Source organism: Gavialis gangeticus, unplaced genomic scaffold (assembly GCF_001723915.1).
Source record: "Gavialis gangeticus isolate Ggan-Ray unplaced genomic scaffold, GavGan_comp1, whole genome shotgun sequence".
Classification (NCBI taxonomy): domain Eukaryota; kingdom Metazoa; phylum Chordata; order Crocodylia; family Gavialidae; genus Gavialis; species Gavialis gangeticus.
Window position 1 is genome coordinate 18,999,629 of NW_017728997.1, and position 12,348 is coordinate 19,011,976.

At 62.3% G+C, this 12,348-nt stretch overlaps 3 protein-coding genes across 3 annotated transcripts in view; 2 read left to right on the plus strand and 1 right to left on the minus strand.

Annotated features, from left to right (window-relative positions):
• The first annotated feature begins 83 nt into the window (after positions 1-83).
• Positions 84-12,022, plus strand: P4HTM (prolyl 4-hydroxylase, transmembrane). The gene is made up of 9 exons (XM_019504587.1): positions 84-113; positions 161-242; positions 7,523-7,713; positions 7,787-7,883; positions 9,159-9,321; positions 10,075-10,260; positions 10,572-10,662; positions 11,032-11,155; positions 11,603-12,022. The coding sequence occupies exons 1-9, from the start codon at positions 84-86 to the stop codon at positions 11,842-11,844; spliced, it is 1,206 nt and encodes a 401-aa protein (XP_019360132.1). The 3' UTR covers positions 11,845-12,022.
• LOC109289021 (secreted frizzled-related protein 5-like) lies at positions 1,191-6,684 on the minus strand. The gene is made up of 4 exons (XM_019504877.1): positions 5,824-6,684; positions 4,690-4,862; positions 4,056-4,145; positions 1,191-3,497 (listed from the first exon to the last, which is right to left on the minus strand). Exons 1-4 carry the CDS (start codon positions 6,132-6,134, stop codon positions 3,184-3,186), a joined length of 888 nt encoding a protein of 295 aa, XP_019360422.1. The 5' UTR covers positions 6,135-6,684; the 3' UTR covers positions 1,191-3,183.
• Positions 12,023-12,240: 218 nt separating the features above from the next.
• Positions 12,241-12,348, plus strand: part of WDR6 (WD repeat domain 6) — a 3,452-nt gene continuing 3,344 nt past the window's right edge. The window contains exon 1 of the mRNA XM_019504588.1: positions 12,241-12,340. Within this exon, the coding sequence (XP_019360133.1) occupies positions 12,241-12,340 (100 nt within the window). The remainder of the gene's footprint in view (positions 12,341-12,348) is intronic.

Sequence of the window (12,348 nt, forward strand, 5' to 3'; positions counted from 1 at the left end):
CTCCCGCAGCCCCGGCCCCACCGGCCCCGCCGCCTCCGCCGCCCTGCCCCGCCGCGAGGGCATCAAGGCAAGGCCCGGGGGACATGACCTGTGACCCCGACCTGAGACAGCGCGTCAGTGCCCAGGGGCTGTGACCCCTGACCCCCGTCTCTCCCCCTAGGTCGGCCACGAGCAGCGGCTGGAGCTGGTGCCAGGCCGGGTGCACGCCATGAGGACCCTCAGCCTGAAGCCACAGCTCTTCGGTAAGGCACGAGACGAGGCGGGCCGGGGCTTGCGCGTCCGGGGAGGTCCACACTCCCCCCCCACCGCCCGTCCATCCCTGTGCGTGGGCTGCAGGGCCGTGGGCTGCGCTTGCGGACAGACCCGCGTGTGCGCAGCTGGCCAGGGCAATAGCGCTGTCGCAGGCAGCCGCGGTGCTTCTGGTCGGCCTGTGAGCGGGTGGGGAAGGAGGACAGGCCTGTTCGTTTGCCCTCGGGCACACTGCACGTGAGTCCTGCTGGGCGCGGGGCAGAGGGGTGTTGGCACCTGCCTGCGGGAGACGGATCACGTGGGCGCCTCCTCGTGTTGAGACGCAGCGCCAGGGCAGCTAGGAAGTCGTGCAGAGGGAGGCAGCACCTGCCCCGTGCGCCCGGGGCGGAGCTGGGCTCCCGAGCGACATGGGCGCAGAGTGCTGCCAGCACAAGCGGGGCTGCCTGGTCTGATCACGGTTGCTGCGTGGGGTTGGGGCCAGGGGCTTTGTAAGGAACTTTCTTTTCCTCTGGATCAGGAAGCAAAGAAAGGCCTTGTGGTCACTCACGGTCCCTGCCTGGCAAGGTGCTGCCCAGGCAAGCAGCCGCTCTAGTTGTTTCACTCCCTTGCAAACAGAGGCCGGTTGCTTGTGGCAGCTGCTGAGGAGAGTCAGTTTGGAGGGCTGGTTGGGGTTTTTCCCAGGGTTTCCCCCCACCCCCAAAAATCCCTGCCTTGCGTTTGTTTTAAATCTAGGGACCAAAGTGCTTGCTGGGAGTGCTGCAGAGCTTGCTGAGGGCAAGGGAGGGGGCAGGGGGTCCTGGTCCCCTGGAAAGAGTGGTCGGGGCAGGTCTGTGGTAGGGCCTGGGCACTGACAGAGGAAATGGGTGACAAGTGGGTGAAGGGGTGGCCTCCTGCAGCCCCTGTGCATGGCCCTGAGCTCATGCTCCTTTCCCTTTCCACAGGCACAAAAACCCTCCATGTGAAACCCACTCCACCCTGCATTTTGACCCCCATGGACAGCCCGGTTCTCCTGGCACTTGGTTCTAGGCTTCCTGGAAGTTCTCTCTGTCCCACTGGGAAGTACCTGCATTCATCCTCCTGGCAGTAACGATTCCTGAGCTCTCTTGGTAGGGCAGAGAGAAACTGCGTCTAGGGCAGGTACTGGCACAGCAGCACCACTGACTTCTGCATGGCACCGTCCCTTCCTCTGATAGGGAAAGGCGGGCACAGTGGCTGGCAGAGTGAACCACACACGTTTCTTGTTGGATCCCTTTAATGCAACAAGCGTCCTTCAGAAACCCACAGCTCGGTCATCGTAGGGTCTGAATACACAGTATTCATAACTCTCACGTTCCAACAGCGTTCCTTTTGGCAGCGGGAGAGGACCCAGATGTGGAGTGAATGTCTTCCAACAGTCACCCCCATGATAAGAGCAGTGAGACAGAGTGTGGCCTGGGGGTACAGGACAATTGGGTTTTGCTGGTCCAGTTTCCCTGGGTCCTGGCTGCTTTGTCTTTGTGAATGCTGTTTATTTCAGAGAGCTGGTCCCAGCCTTCAGGAAAGCTGTGGACCATCAGCAGACTTAACCTGGCACTCCAGCCCCTCTGTCTGACCTGGGAGGACTTGCTCTGGAGAGGCAGTGCTACAGGAATGTACTCAAAGTTCAACAAGAGGCCTCCTTCCAGCTGGCTCTGCTTTGCCCTGGGACTGGAGATCTCGCTGGGTAAGGGGGGCAGTGGGAAGTCTCCCCCACCCCTGCATTTCCTGGCTGTCAGTGCACATCTTTCTTGAGCAGTTCCCAGCTAACTCCATACGGTAGGCAAGGCCTGTGCAGCCTGGCTGTTCACAGACCAGCTGGCAGTGCTGAGCTGGACTGACAGCTAAGGGGCATCTTCCCTCCTGATACAGGGACCAGGGCCCAGCTGACCTCCCTGACCCCATTTCAATAGGGGAAGGCCTGGGGACTCCATCCCTGACCTTAGGGAAGTCTCGTGGCCAATTAGTGCCATCATTAGGGAGACAATGGTATCAGATGCATCTCCAGCTAGGGGATGTTTACAGTGATTTGCTGGTGATCAGCTTCCTGGGTTGTAGGAAAGCAGTAAATCCTGCCCTGGGGCTTCCCTTTCTCCAGGGCACTAGGTCAGGGGCATCATTAGGTGCTAACAAAGGTGCTAACGAGCAGTTGGTGCAATAAAAGATATTACCATAATAACCTTGCCTCTCCAGCTCCCTGAACCGCCTGGCCAAAGCCACCCCCTCCAACTGCCCTGCTTTCTGCCTTCTCCAGTTTGCCCACTGCCCTGAACTTCTGTGGGAGTGGGAGAGCAGAACTCTCTCATGCTGGCGTTGCCTCTCCCTGCTCTGGCCCTGGCCTTGTGCTGCAGGGTTGAGGCTGCCAGAGGGCTGTGCTCAGTGCTGCCCTGTGCTAGCGCAGTACAAAACTAAGCCCTTGCTCTCCTACACAGGGAGCCTGGGAGGTACAAGGTGTGATGGAGGATGCAGCTCCCTTGTCTCTTCCTGCCAGGCAGGTGACCCACATGATACCTTTGTGTCTGGAACAGCCTGTGGCCCTGTGTTGCAGATCGGTAACAGCGCTGAAGTGCCTACGGCATGTTGCTGGGAGGGAACAGGCAGGGCTAATTAGTGGGTGTCTCCATGGGGCAGCTCTGACCTAAGGGGTCCCCTTCACTTTTGCTGTGATGCTGCTTCCAGCTGGGCTCCAGTGCGGCAGGAGGAGAGTGCTGTGCCCTCTGAAGCAGCAGTGCCTCCCTAGCCTCTTACAGGGATCCTGTGGTGTAATGCTGTGGCCTGGCCCCTGGCTAGCAACTACATCTGACCCATTCAAGTGCCTGCTGCTCCAAGCCCCTTCCCCTGGCCAGGGCTGGCAGGGGTCGTGCTCTAGGCCTGGGGAGGGAGCAGTGTGTGGGAGTGGGGCTGGAGCAGCCTGCCAGCCTATCTGCGGCACCGGTGCTGCTTCCAGCGCCGCACAGCCAGCTGCAGGGCTCGGTTCCTTCTGTGCCAGTCATAGGCTTTGTTCACCACCAGGCGGCCCTGGTGCATGGTCCCACTGACGACATAGACACCCGCCTGTGTCCCCCGCATGATGTTGTGCACGCACGTGGCGTCCAGGTCCAGCCACTGCTGCAGCTTGGGGTAGGTGTCGGCCCACAGCAGGGGGCCATGCTTCAGCATCTCCACCCTGGTGTCCAGGCTGAAACCAGCTAGGGTAGACGTTGCGTTCCTCCGGGATATGCGGATTTTTGCAGCTGGCGGAGCAGGAGACAGACACATGGAGATGTCCTACTGGGGTCCCTCCTACAGCCAAAAAGCCAGCTCCAGGCTTCCCCTCCCTGCCCAATCAGTGCGACTGCACGGAGCTTGGGAACTTCCTGAGCAGGCCCACGTGTTCCCTGGAGCTGATCCTAGTTCTCCCCCCTTGCTCTTTGCTGGAGCAGGGAGAGCGAAGGGGGTGCCAGGATCACTTAAAGCAGCTGGGCAAGGGCCCCCCACAGCCCTGACCTGAGCTCCAGCTCCACCTCTGTTCCAGAGACCCAGGCAGTGGCAGGACTGGGCTCAGGACTAGTGCTGTGGGGGAATGGCATGGCTAATGGCTCTGGACAGCCCTCTGCTCCCAGCTCTTTGCTTGAGCAAGGACAGTGAGCTTCTGGGCGTGATGTGGATAGGAGTTACGAGAGCCACTGGCCTGACCCCACTGGGTGCTGCCCACCATGGAGACACTCGTGCTGCTTGGCTCCCCTCCACCCCCCCACCCCCTGGGGCTCTGCAGCTCCCCAAGCCGGCTGGGGGAGAAGCACGGTACTCACTGAAGTCGCTGGCGCAGAAGCCCTCCAGGACCTCTCTGGTAGTGCTGGCCTCCTGGAGCTCACAGTCATTGCAGCTGGCTCGTGGTACGGCTGTAAGAGAAGGCATCAGAGCCTTCCTTGTGCACAACTAGCCCACTACCCTAGGGGCATAGGAAGGACAGCCCAGGCAGCTTCTGCCTCTCCCTTGGCTGTCCCCTTTTTGCTTTGCTTGTGCTCAGCTGGGCCGTTTCCTCCAGCTCTTTGCCTCCTGACTGGTGTCTAGTGAGAGCTGGAGCCCCGGCTGGACTGGCTCCCTGCCCCTGGAAACATGGGTTATCTGGGCTAGGTCCTCCACAGACACCCAAACCTTGGGTGTGGCGAGGCCAGCACCAGGGCTGCACGGGTGGAAGGGCAGTTAGCTCAGAGCAGCGCAGCGGAGCTGGCTTTTCCTCAGAGCTGCTACTCCACCACTATCTGAGAAGCCCCCAGGAGTCCTGGGCAGGTCAGGCCTGCGGGGAGCAATCTTAGATGAACTCTGTGGCTGCTTCTGCTCTCTGGGGCGTGGGAGGTTTTAACCTTGGAAATAGAGTGTTGCCCCTGTGGCAGGATGCTTCTCAATGCCCTGGACAGCAGGGTGGGTTAGGAGGCGCCTTACCTCTCCGGCTGGCAGCTGTCTCTTCGGGGGTGATGGCTGCGATGCACAGGCTGTGATCCGCAGGGAACTTGGCGCAGTTCAGGATTTCAGGCCAGGGGTAGCCATAGCACTCCATGATGGGGGCGCAGCTGCTCCACACAGCCTCGCACAGGCTGCGGCATGGGAAGATGAAGCTGGAGAGAGTTGGTGGGATTGAGGTGAGCCTTTCCCTGTAGCCTTCCAGAGCCTGCTTAGGGGCCCACACTCCCTATCCATTGCCCTGCACCTTTCTCAGCCCAGGCCTCATTTGTCCCTATCTGTTAGATGGGGACCATGCTCTTCTGGCTCTGACCCAGACCCTGTGCCGTCCAGGTTGGGAACCAAATGGAGCCTTGTATCTGGGGAGCCCTCTGCTACACCAGCCTGTCAGAGAGCCCTTGCTGCAGGGACAAGGGTGAGCAGTGGGAGCGAAGTGCCTGAGCCCAGGGAAGGCCAGGGAGCTGCCTCCTTCCCGCGCCTCCCCGACGGGCAGTGCAGGTGGCTGCGGGATGCTGAGGGGTTTGTGGCTCCAGGGCAGGTAGGGGAATGTCCGGGGAGGGTAAGCTGCTTGCGTGCCCCTGGGCAGAAAGCAGCGTGGGGTGAGCCTGGGGGGTACAGAGGGGCTGGGGCAGGGAAGTGGGGCATAGTTTCATAGTTTCATAGATTTAGGGTCGGAAGGGACCTAATAGATCTTCTAGCCCGACCCCCCCGCCAGGGCGGGAGAACAACAAAACCCCAAAACAAGAAACAGGACTCAAATGAGTCCAGCCAGGTAGGCATCCAGCCTCTTCTTAAGGACCCCCAGGGTAGGGGCCAGCACCACTTCCCTTGGAAGTTGGTTCCAGCTCCTAGCCGCCCTAACTGTGAAGTAGTTTTTGCGGATGTCTAATCTATACCTCCTCTCCATCAACTTGTGCCCATTACTCCTTGTTATGCCAGCGGGCACTAGGGGAAACAGCAGCAGGGTCCGTGTGGGGCTGCTGGCATGCAGAGTGTAGCCTGAGGTGGAAGCTGGAAGGAAGAGCCCCGTACCAGGCGGGTGCACAGCAAGGGGCTGGAGATGCCAAGCAGCCACAGGCACCTTCCGCTCCCCTGGCAAGGACGGTGGCACCTTACCTCTCCAGGCAGACGGGGGCGAGGAGCGAGCAGAGCAGGATCCGGGCGTCCGGGTGGCACTCCCTGGCCAGCAGAGGCAGCCAGCTGGAGGCCTGCTGAGTGGCCTCGGCCACAGTCTCGTGCTCCAGCAGGTTGGGCAGCCTCATGTCGGTGTAGCCGAGGCCGTAGCACAGGGCCATGCTCTTGGGGACGGGCACGCACTGCGAGGTCCTGGGCAGGGTCCTCCCCTGGACAGCCAGGTGGCTCCTGCCCAGCAGGGCCAGCAGCCATGGCCATGTCAGTACCCAGCCCCTGCCACTCTTTGCACCCATCTCTGGTGGGAGGCAGGCAGCAGATGTGCTGTTGCCCTCAGCCCCTGGCTTTTATAGGCCGGGAGTCCCTGTGCTAATCCAGTCTGGCTGGGGCAGCCCTCTCTGGGGGAGACAATGCTGCCCTTCTGCTTGCCAATTGCCCTGATTGTTCCCATTTCCTGGGGGGCTTGGCTTGGACCAGAAGGTGCTGCTTGGCCCCTGGCCCTGATTGACTCTCTGCTTGACAGGTCTCTGAGGCCCACCCCCTGCTCCCGCCTCCCGGATTAGTCGTTGTTGTTGTATAAACCCTGATGCTTCCCACTCCTTTGTTTTTGCAGAGGAGCAATCAAGTGTCGCCCGAAGTCAATTAGGAGCCATTTGCTTAGCTGCAGCCATTGTTAAGGGCAGCAGGCTGGGTGCCCAGCCAGCACTTAACCACTGCAGGGAGCTTTCCCACTGGCTCACAGGGTCGCTGGCATCGTGTGGCCCATGGCAGGGCATGGGCAGGGAGCCCTGCTGCGGGGCTCAGGGAGAGGCGCTCCCATATGGCCTGCAGTTCAGATGCCCAGGCAGTTGTTTCACTGTCCGCCTTCCGAGGGGCGAGGGGCTGGCCTGTGTCCTGCTGGTCACTGTGGGGTGTGTGGTGCATGCCTCGGGGACCCCTCTATCCGAGAGGCTGTGGCTGTGGCTATGGCTGGAGCCGGCCGCCTGGGAAGCAGGTGGCTGTCTTGGGCCTGGCTCTGACCCCTGCAGAGGTTCTGGGTTACAGCCATAGTGCAGGAGCTGGGAGCACTTCCGCAGCAGCTCTTGTCCTCACCCTCAACTGTCTGGGGCTGTTCACACTTAGGTGGCATGTCCCATGGGGCCTCACTGTGTCCTGTGGCCGCCGCTGTGTGCTCCAGGCACCATTCAGCCAGAACTCCCCCAGCCATGTGGGCACAGGGAGATGGTTTTGCTTTCAAAATGCCAGGCCCTCTTGGCATTAGCTGCTTGTGCCCGGCTTTGTGCTGCTGACTAGGGCCAGGTGAAATGAGGTTCCTGCGGGGTCCAGGGCAAAGCCGGCCCTGGGCACTGTGCAGCTGTCATGGCCTCCAGCCGACCCTCAAATACAAACCCACATCCGTGGTGTCCTGAGCTGAGAGCTGCTTGCTGCGGGTGCTAAGTAAGCCCAGTGGCCGGCTGCTCTGGGTCCTGGGGTGTAGGGCCTGTGCCAGGCCATGTGTGACCATCTGCCACACACTGAATTCCTGTCCTGAGGGCAGGGGAGGTCGACATGCCTGACAGTCTTATTAGCGCGAGTGCCTCGTGTTTGCCCCTCCAGTGTAGCTGCTTGCCACCAGCCAGGCCCCGGCTCCGCATGCCCTGGGGAAGCTCTGGGATTTTCCAACTAGCTCCCCTTCTCTCCGCAGAAATTCCCGACTTCCTGACCGAGGAGGAGTGCAAGCTGATCATCCACCTGGCCCAGCTGAAGGGGCTGCAGAAGAGCCAGATCCTGCCCACCGAAGACTACGAGGAGGCCATGGAGATGATCGAGATCAGCCAGATGGACATCTTCAACCTACTGGACCACAACCAGGATGGGCAGCTGCAGCTGAAGGAGGTAGAGAGGAGGGAAAGGGGGCCGGGGCAGGACCACTCTGTGCCCCTGGGTGACCTGTGGCCTGTTGCTGCAGGTGCTGACGCACACCCGCCTGGGGAGCGGCCGGTGGATGACCCCCGAGAGCGTCCGGGAGATGTACGCTGCAGTCAAGGCAGATCCTGATGGCAATGGTGAGTGCAGCCCTGGGGCAACCCTCCCCCAGTGTGATGGAGCCCCCATGGCATGGATGCATGGGCCTTGCCCGCATCTGCTCTGCAGCAGATTTCCTGCCCTGGCCCCCACCCCGTGGGGAAGAGGTGGCCAGAGCCCATGCCACATCCTGTCTGCAGAGCCTTTGGCCTGCCCTAGGCCCCACAGCCTGTGCTCTCCGTGCCAGCTGCACAGTGCCTGTGGAACTGGCCCTGGGGTGGCTGAGCCAGGGAGGCTTGTGGGTCTGTTCGCAGGGGGGGCTGGAGTCCCAGGGCAGGTGGCACTGTGGAGGCCTGGGTGCTGCATGAGATGCCAGGGTGCATGGGCAGGTCACTTTGCCCTTCTCTCTCCCTGCCCACCCCACCCAAGTGTGCGAGTGTTCCCAGAGCCCCCTCCCCCCGGCCTCCTGCTGGCCTGGCCCCCCTCTAATTAGAGCACTGTCAATGGAGTGCCTCTCCATTTCCTGGTCAAATCAAGTGCACGCACAGGCTGGGTGCACTCGCTTCTAGTCGCCTGGCATGCTGAGCCATGCCGGGACCAGGGAGACGCCCCCGCGCTGGCCCTGTGCTCTTGTGGCTCATGACCTCCTTGGCAGGCAGTGGGCGGAGGAGCTAGCCGTCTGCGGCTTCCCTGCTGTGAGCGCTCAGGGAGGGGAAGCCTGGGGGCCAGCTCCTGTGCCCGGCTCTGCGCCACTGGCAGGGCCTCATTTCTAGGCCTCTGCTTCCCTCCATTGTTGCCCACAGCAGGGGCAGGCTGGGTCAGCCCCGGACGTGGCAGTGTCATGGGCAGCGGGAAGGGGAAGGGCAGTAGGGAGAGGATGTATGCAGGCAGCTGGAAGTGGAGGCAGCCAGCAGTCTGGCTGTGCCCACACTGGGGGAGCTATCCCAAGCTGACCCTGTGACTAGGCACCCCTTTAGGCAAGGGGCACCGAGGCCCTGGAAGCACCGGCGGGGCTGCAATCTCCCCTGCGCTTCACTGCACGGGCTGGCTTCCTCTGGAAAAGCAAAGCCCTACCATAGCACACTCCTGTCTGGGTGGAACGTCCTCTGCAGGACGTGCCTTCCCACGCAACACAGGCGCGTGCTGTTGTCTCCAGGTCATGCCTGTTGTGTGCACCCGTCGGCCAGGTGCACACAGCTGTGGGCACTTGCAAGGGTTTGCCCTTTTCTAGGACAAAGCCCAGCAGTGCCTTTCTGAGGGCGAGGCACAGGTCGTGTGCACTGCTCAGAGCTGGCTGCCGCCCCTCTCTCCTGCAGGCGTGCTGAGCTTGGAGGAGTTCAAGCAGCTTAACATCCGCGACTTCCACAAGTACATGGGGAGCCGGACTGTGAAGATGAGCGAGCTGGTGCGGAACAGCCAGCACACATGGCTGTACCAAGGCGAGGGCGCCCACCATGTCATGAGGGCCATACGGCAAAGGTTTGGGGTCCGGCAGCCCAGGTCTGGGGAAGGGGTGGAGAGTGTCCACACACTCACAGCCAAGCTGTCTGCCCACGCACAGCCCTGCTGGGACAACCACGGCCTGTCTTGTTAGTGTTCACCCTGCTGGAAGGAGAGGAGCCCAGTTTCCCATTAGGACTCTAATTCATCCGGCAATGCGGCTCACGCTGTGCAGAGTCAAGCCTCCAGCACATCCTGCTTCCGGGGCAGCCCTGCAGAGCCACAAAGACTCCATGGAGCTGGTGGGGGGGATAATTAATTAGAACTGACAGGAAGACTGATTGGGGGAGAGCAGCAACTTTCCCGTTACTGGGTTGCCAGCAATTACTGGGCTGATTGCATGTCTCACCTGAGTCCCAATTAGGCAGAAGCAAGCCATTAGGAAGGGGGCTTCCTCCCCAGTTAGTGATGCCAGAGCTGCATCTGAAACTCCACCAGGGGAGGGCTGAGCCTGCTGTCTTCATCCAGGTTGGGAAGCAGGGTTGTATGAGCACTGTCAATGTGCATGGTCCCAGGGCCTGTGCTCCTTGCCTCCTGGAGCCCCTGTCCCAGGCCTCCCTCACGGACAGTCTCCCAGGCAGGGCCATCCCTATACAGGTTTGAGACTGCCCTGCATGTCATGGATAGTCCTGGGGGACCTGGACTCCGGGGGGGCAGGCTTCTGAGCTGCAGAGCTGGCAGCCTCTCCCTCAGTGCCGCTCCTGCCTCACCTGCTCTGCCCCTTGCCCCCAGGGTGATGCGCCTGACGCGCCTGCCCCTGGAGATCGTGGAGCACAGTGAACCACTGCAGGTGGTGCGGTATGACCAGGGAGGGCACTACCATGCCCACATGGACAGCGGGCCCGTGTTCCCCGAGACCGCCTGCAGCCACACCAAGCTGGTGGCCAATGAGAGTGCTCCCTTCGAGACCTCGTGCCGGTGAGCAGGGTTAGAGGGGAGGGGTCTCGAGCCAGAAGCAGGGTCTGTGCAGTTGTCAGATGCTGGGGGCCTTGCATGTGTGGCTGGTCTGACTGTGACCTCAGGAGTCAGCTCCAGAGGGTGCAGGAGAGGGGGAAGCCCAGGGAGAAGCAGGGGGCTGACCCTGGCAGAGGCAAGCACTGGGCCCTCCTTGCCAGAGTGTTTCTGCCCAACTCTGCTCCCCAGACAGCAACCCGGCCCAGCCCCTGGGTGGTGGTGGGAGCCTGGTGTCGGAGCTGTAGGCTGCGCCCCTCAGCTGTGCTTTCTCGCAGCTACGTGACGGTGCTGTTCTACCTGAACAACGTGACCGGAGGCGGTGAGACGGTCTTCCCCATTGCTGACAACAGAACCTATGAGGAGATGGTAATGCAGCCACCTCTGGCCCCCATGATGTGAACTGGAGCCTCTCGTGCCCAGGGCAAGGCAGGGTCTGGGTCTTGGGTTCCTTACGCCTACCCTTGCAACTCTGTCACACCCTGGGCCCTTGCATTTCATAGTCCAATAGTGCCCACATCCAGGGAGGCGCAGAGCGTGGTTCTCAGGGGTTGAGGTGCTGCCCTGCTGGGGGGTCATGGAGCATCTAGGGGCAGCAGCTGAAATCAGAGCTAGACGGGGCTGTTCTTGGGGCGAGCCAGGGCTGTTGTCTGTTGTGGGCTGGGCCAGGGGTGTGGTGGAGAGGTGTGGTGGTGTCATGCTCAGCACTCTGGCACACTGCTGTATCGTGTGTCTCAGTCTCTGATCCAGAACGATGTTGACCTGCGAGACACCCGGAAGAACTGTGACAAGGGCAACCTGCGCGTGAAGCCTCGGCAGGGCACAGCTGTCTTCTGGTACAACTACCTGTCGGACGGGGAAGGTACCGCCTGCCACGGGGCATGGTGAATGGGCTCTGCTGCCTCCTGGCTGCTGGTGCAGGGGACCCCAGGGCATCACACACCCAAGGGAGATGGGGGGCCTGCAGCCTTGAGCTGGAATTGCTTCCTGTTGTCCCCACTGTGGGCTGTGGGACTCCTGCCCCTACCCCGGGAGGCTGCAGGGCCAGTGTGCGGGAACAGACCCGCAGTAGCCTGCGAGACGCCAGGCTCTGTCCTTGTCAGCTGCAGGCAGCGAGGCCCTGGCTGTCCTGCCTCGCTCTGTGTGGCGGGTGGCATCTGGCTTCCCCAGACACCCCTGCACGCCGAGATCTGGCATGGCCAGCCCTGGGAGGCAGCGGGAGAGCCCGAGGGGGGGAGGAGCTGCTCTGCCGTGCGGTGCTGGGCCGTGCCACCTGCCCTGGGCACAGCGTGTTGCTGTTGCCCCACAGGCTGGGTGGGCGAGCTGGACGAGTACTCGCTGCACGGGGGCTGCCTGGTCACGCAGGGCACCAAGTGGGTGGCTAACAACTGGATCAATGTGGACCCCAACCGGTGGCGCCAGCTGCAGTTCCAGCAGGAGGTGGCTCGCTACGTGGGCGAGGACATGGACGTGGGTGCAGGCGACGGTGTGGCAGCCCAGAGCCAGCGGGCAGTGGACACGCCAGGCACCGATAAGCACGCCGAGCTCTAGGGACTCCTTGGCTTCCCCGGCCCCGGCCCTTCGCACACTGCCCTCGCCCCTGCCACATGCCCTGCTCCTGCGGCCCGGCGCCCTCCCGGTGCGCACGCGCGGGAGGATGACGCCATCGCTGTCGCTGTCTCCGAGCAGCGCCCCCGGGCGGTCCAATAAAGACGGCTGCGAGGCTCGGGCTCGGCCCTGCTCTGTGGGGGGGCCCTGGTAACGGGACGCGCACCGCCCCTAGCAACCGCGGGCCAATGGTTCGCCGCCTTGCAGAACCCGGAAGTGGGGCGGCGCCCGGCAGTGCGGGGCCGCCGGATTGGTCCGCCGGCGGGGACGGTAAGCTGCGGGAGTGGGCCACCCCCTCGGGTTCCAGCGGCGCAGGCCCACGTGCGCGCCGGGGCCGCCATGGTGCAGGGCGAGGCTGGGGTCGCCCCCGCGATGGAGTCGCTGGTGCTGGTGGCGCCCGTCACCGCGCTCGCCTTCGTGGGGGACCTGCTGCTGGCCGGTGCGTGC

Excerpts from the sequence above, each read along its gene's own strand:
- P4HTM (XM_019504587.1), top strand. The coding sequence starts at position 84 with ATGACCTGTGACCCCGACCTGAGACAGCGC. Across the intron at positions 7,714-7,786 it reads GGCAGCTGCAGCTGAAGGAG|GTGCTGACGCACACCCGCCT; the intron begins GTAGAGAGGAGG and ends CTGTTGCTGCAG. Across the intron at positions 11,156-11,602 it reads CTACCTGTCGGACGGGGAAG|GCTGGGTGGGCGAGCTGGAC; the intron begins GTACCGCCTGCC and ends GTTGCCCCACAG.
- LOC109289021 (XM_019504877.1), bottom strand. The coding sequence starts at position 6,134 with ATGGGTGCAAAGAGTGGCAGGGGCTGGGTACTGACATGGCCATGGCTG. Across the intron at positions 4,863-5,823 it reads GCCCCCGTCTGCCTGGAGAG|CTTCATCTTCCCATGCCGCA; the intron begins GTAAGGTGCCAC and ends AACTCTCTCCAG. Across the intron at positions 3,498-4,055 it reads CTTCTGCGCCAGCGACTTCA|CTGCAAAAATCCGCATATCC; the intron begins GTGAGTACCGTG and ends CTGCTCCGCCAG.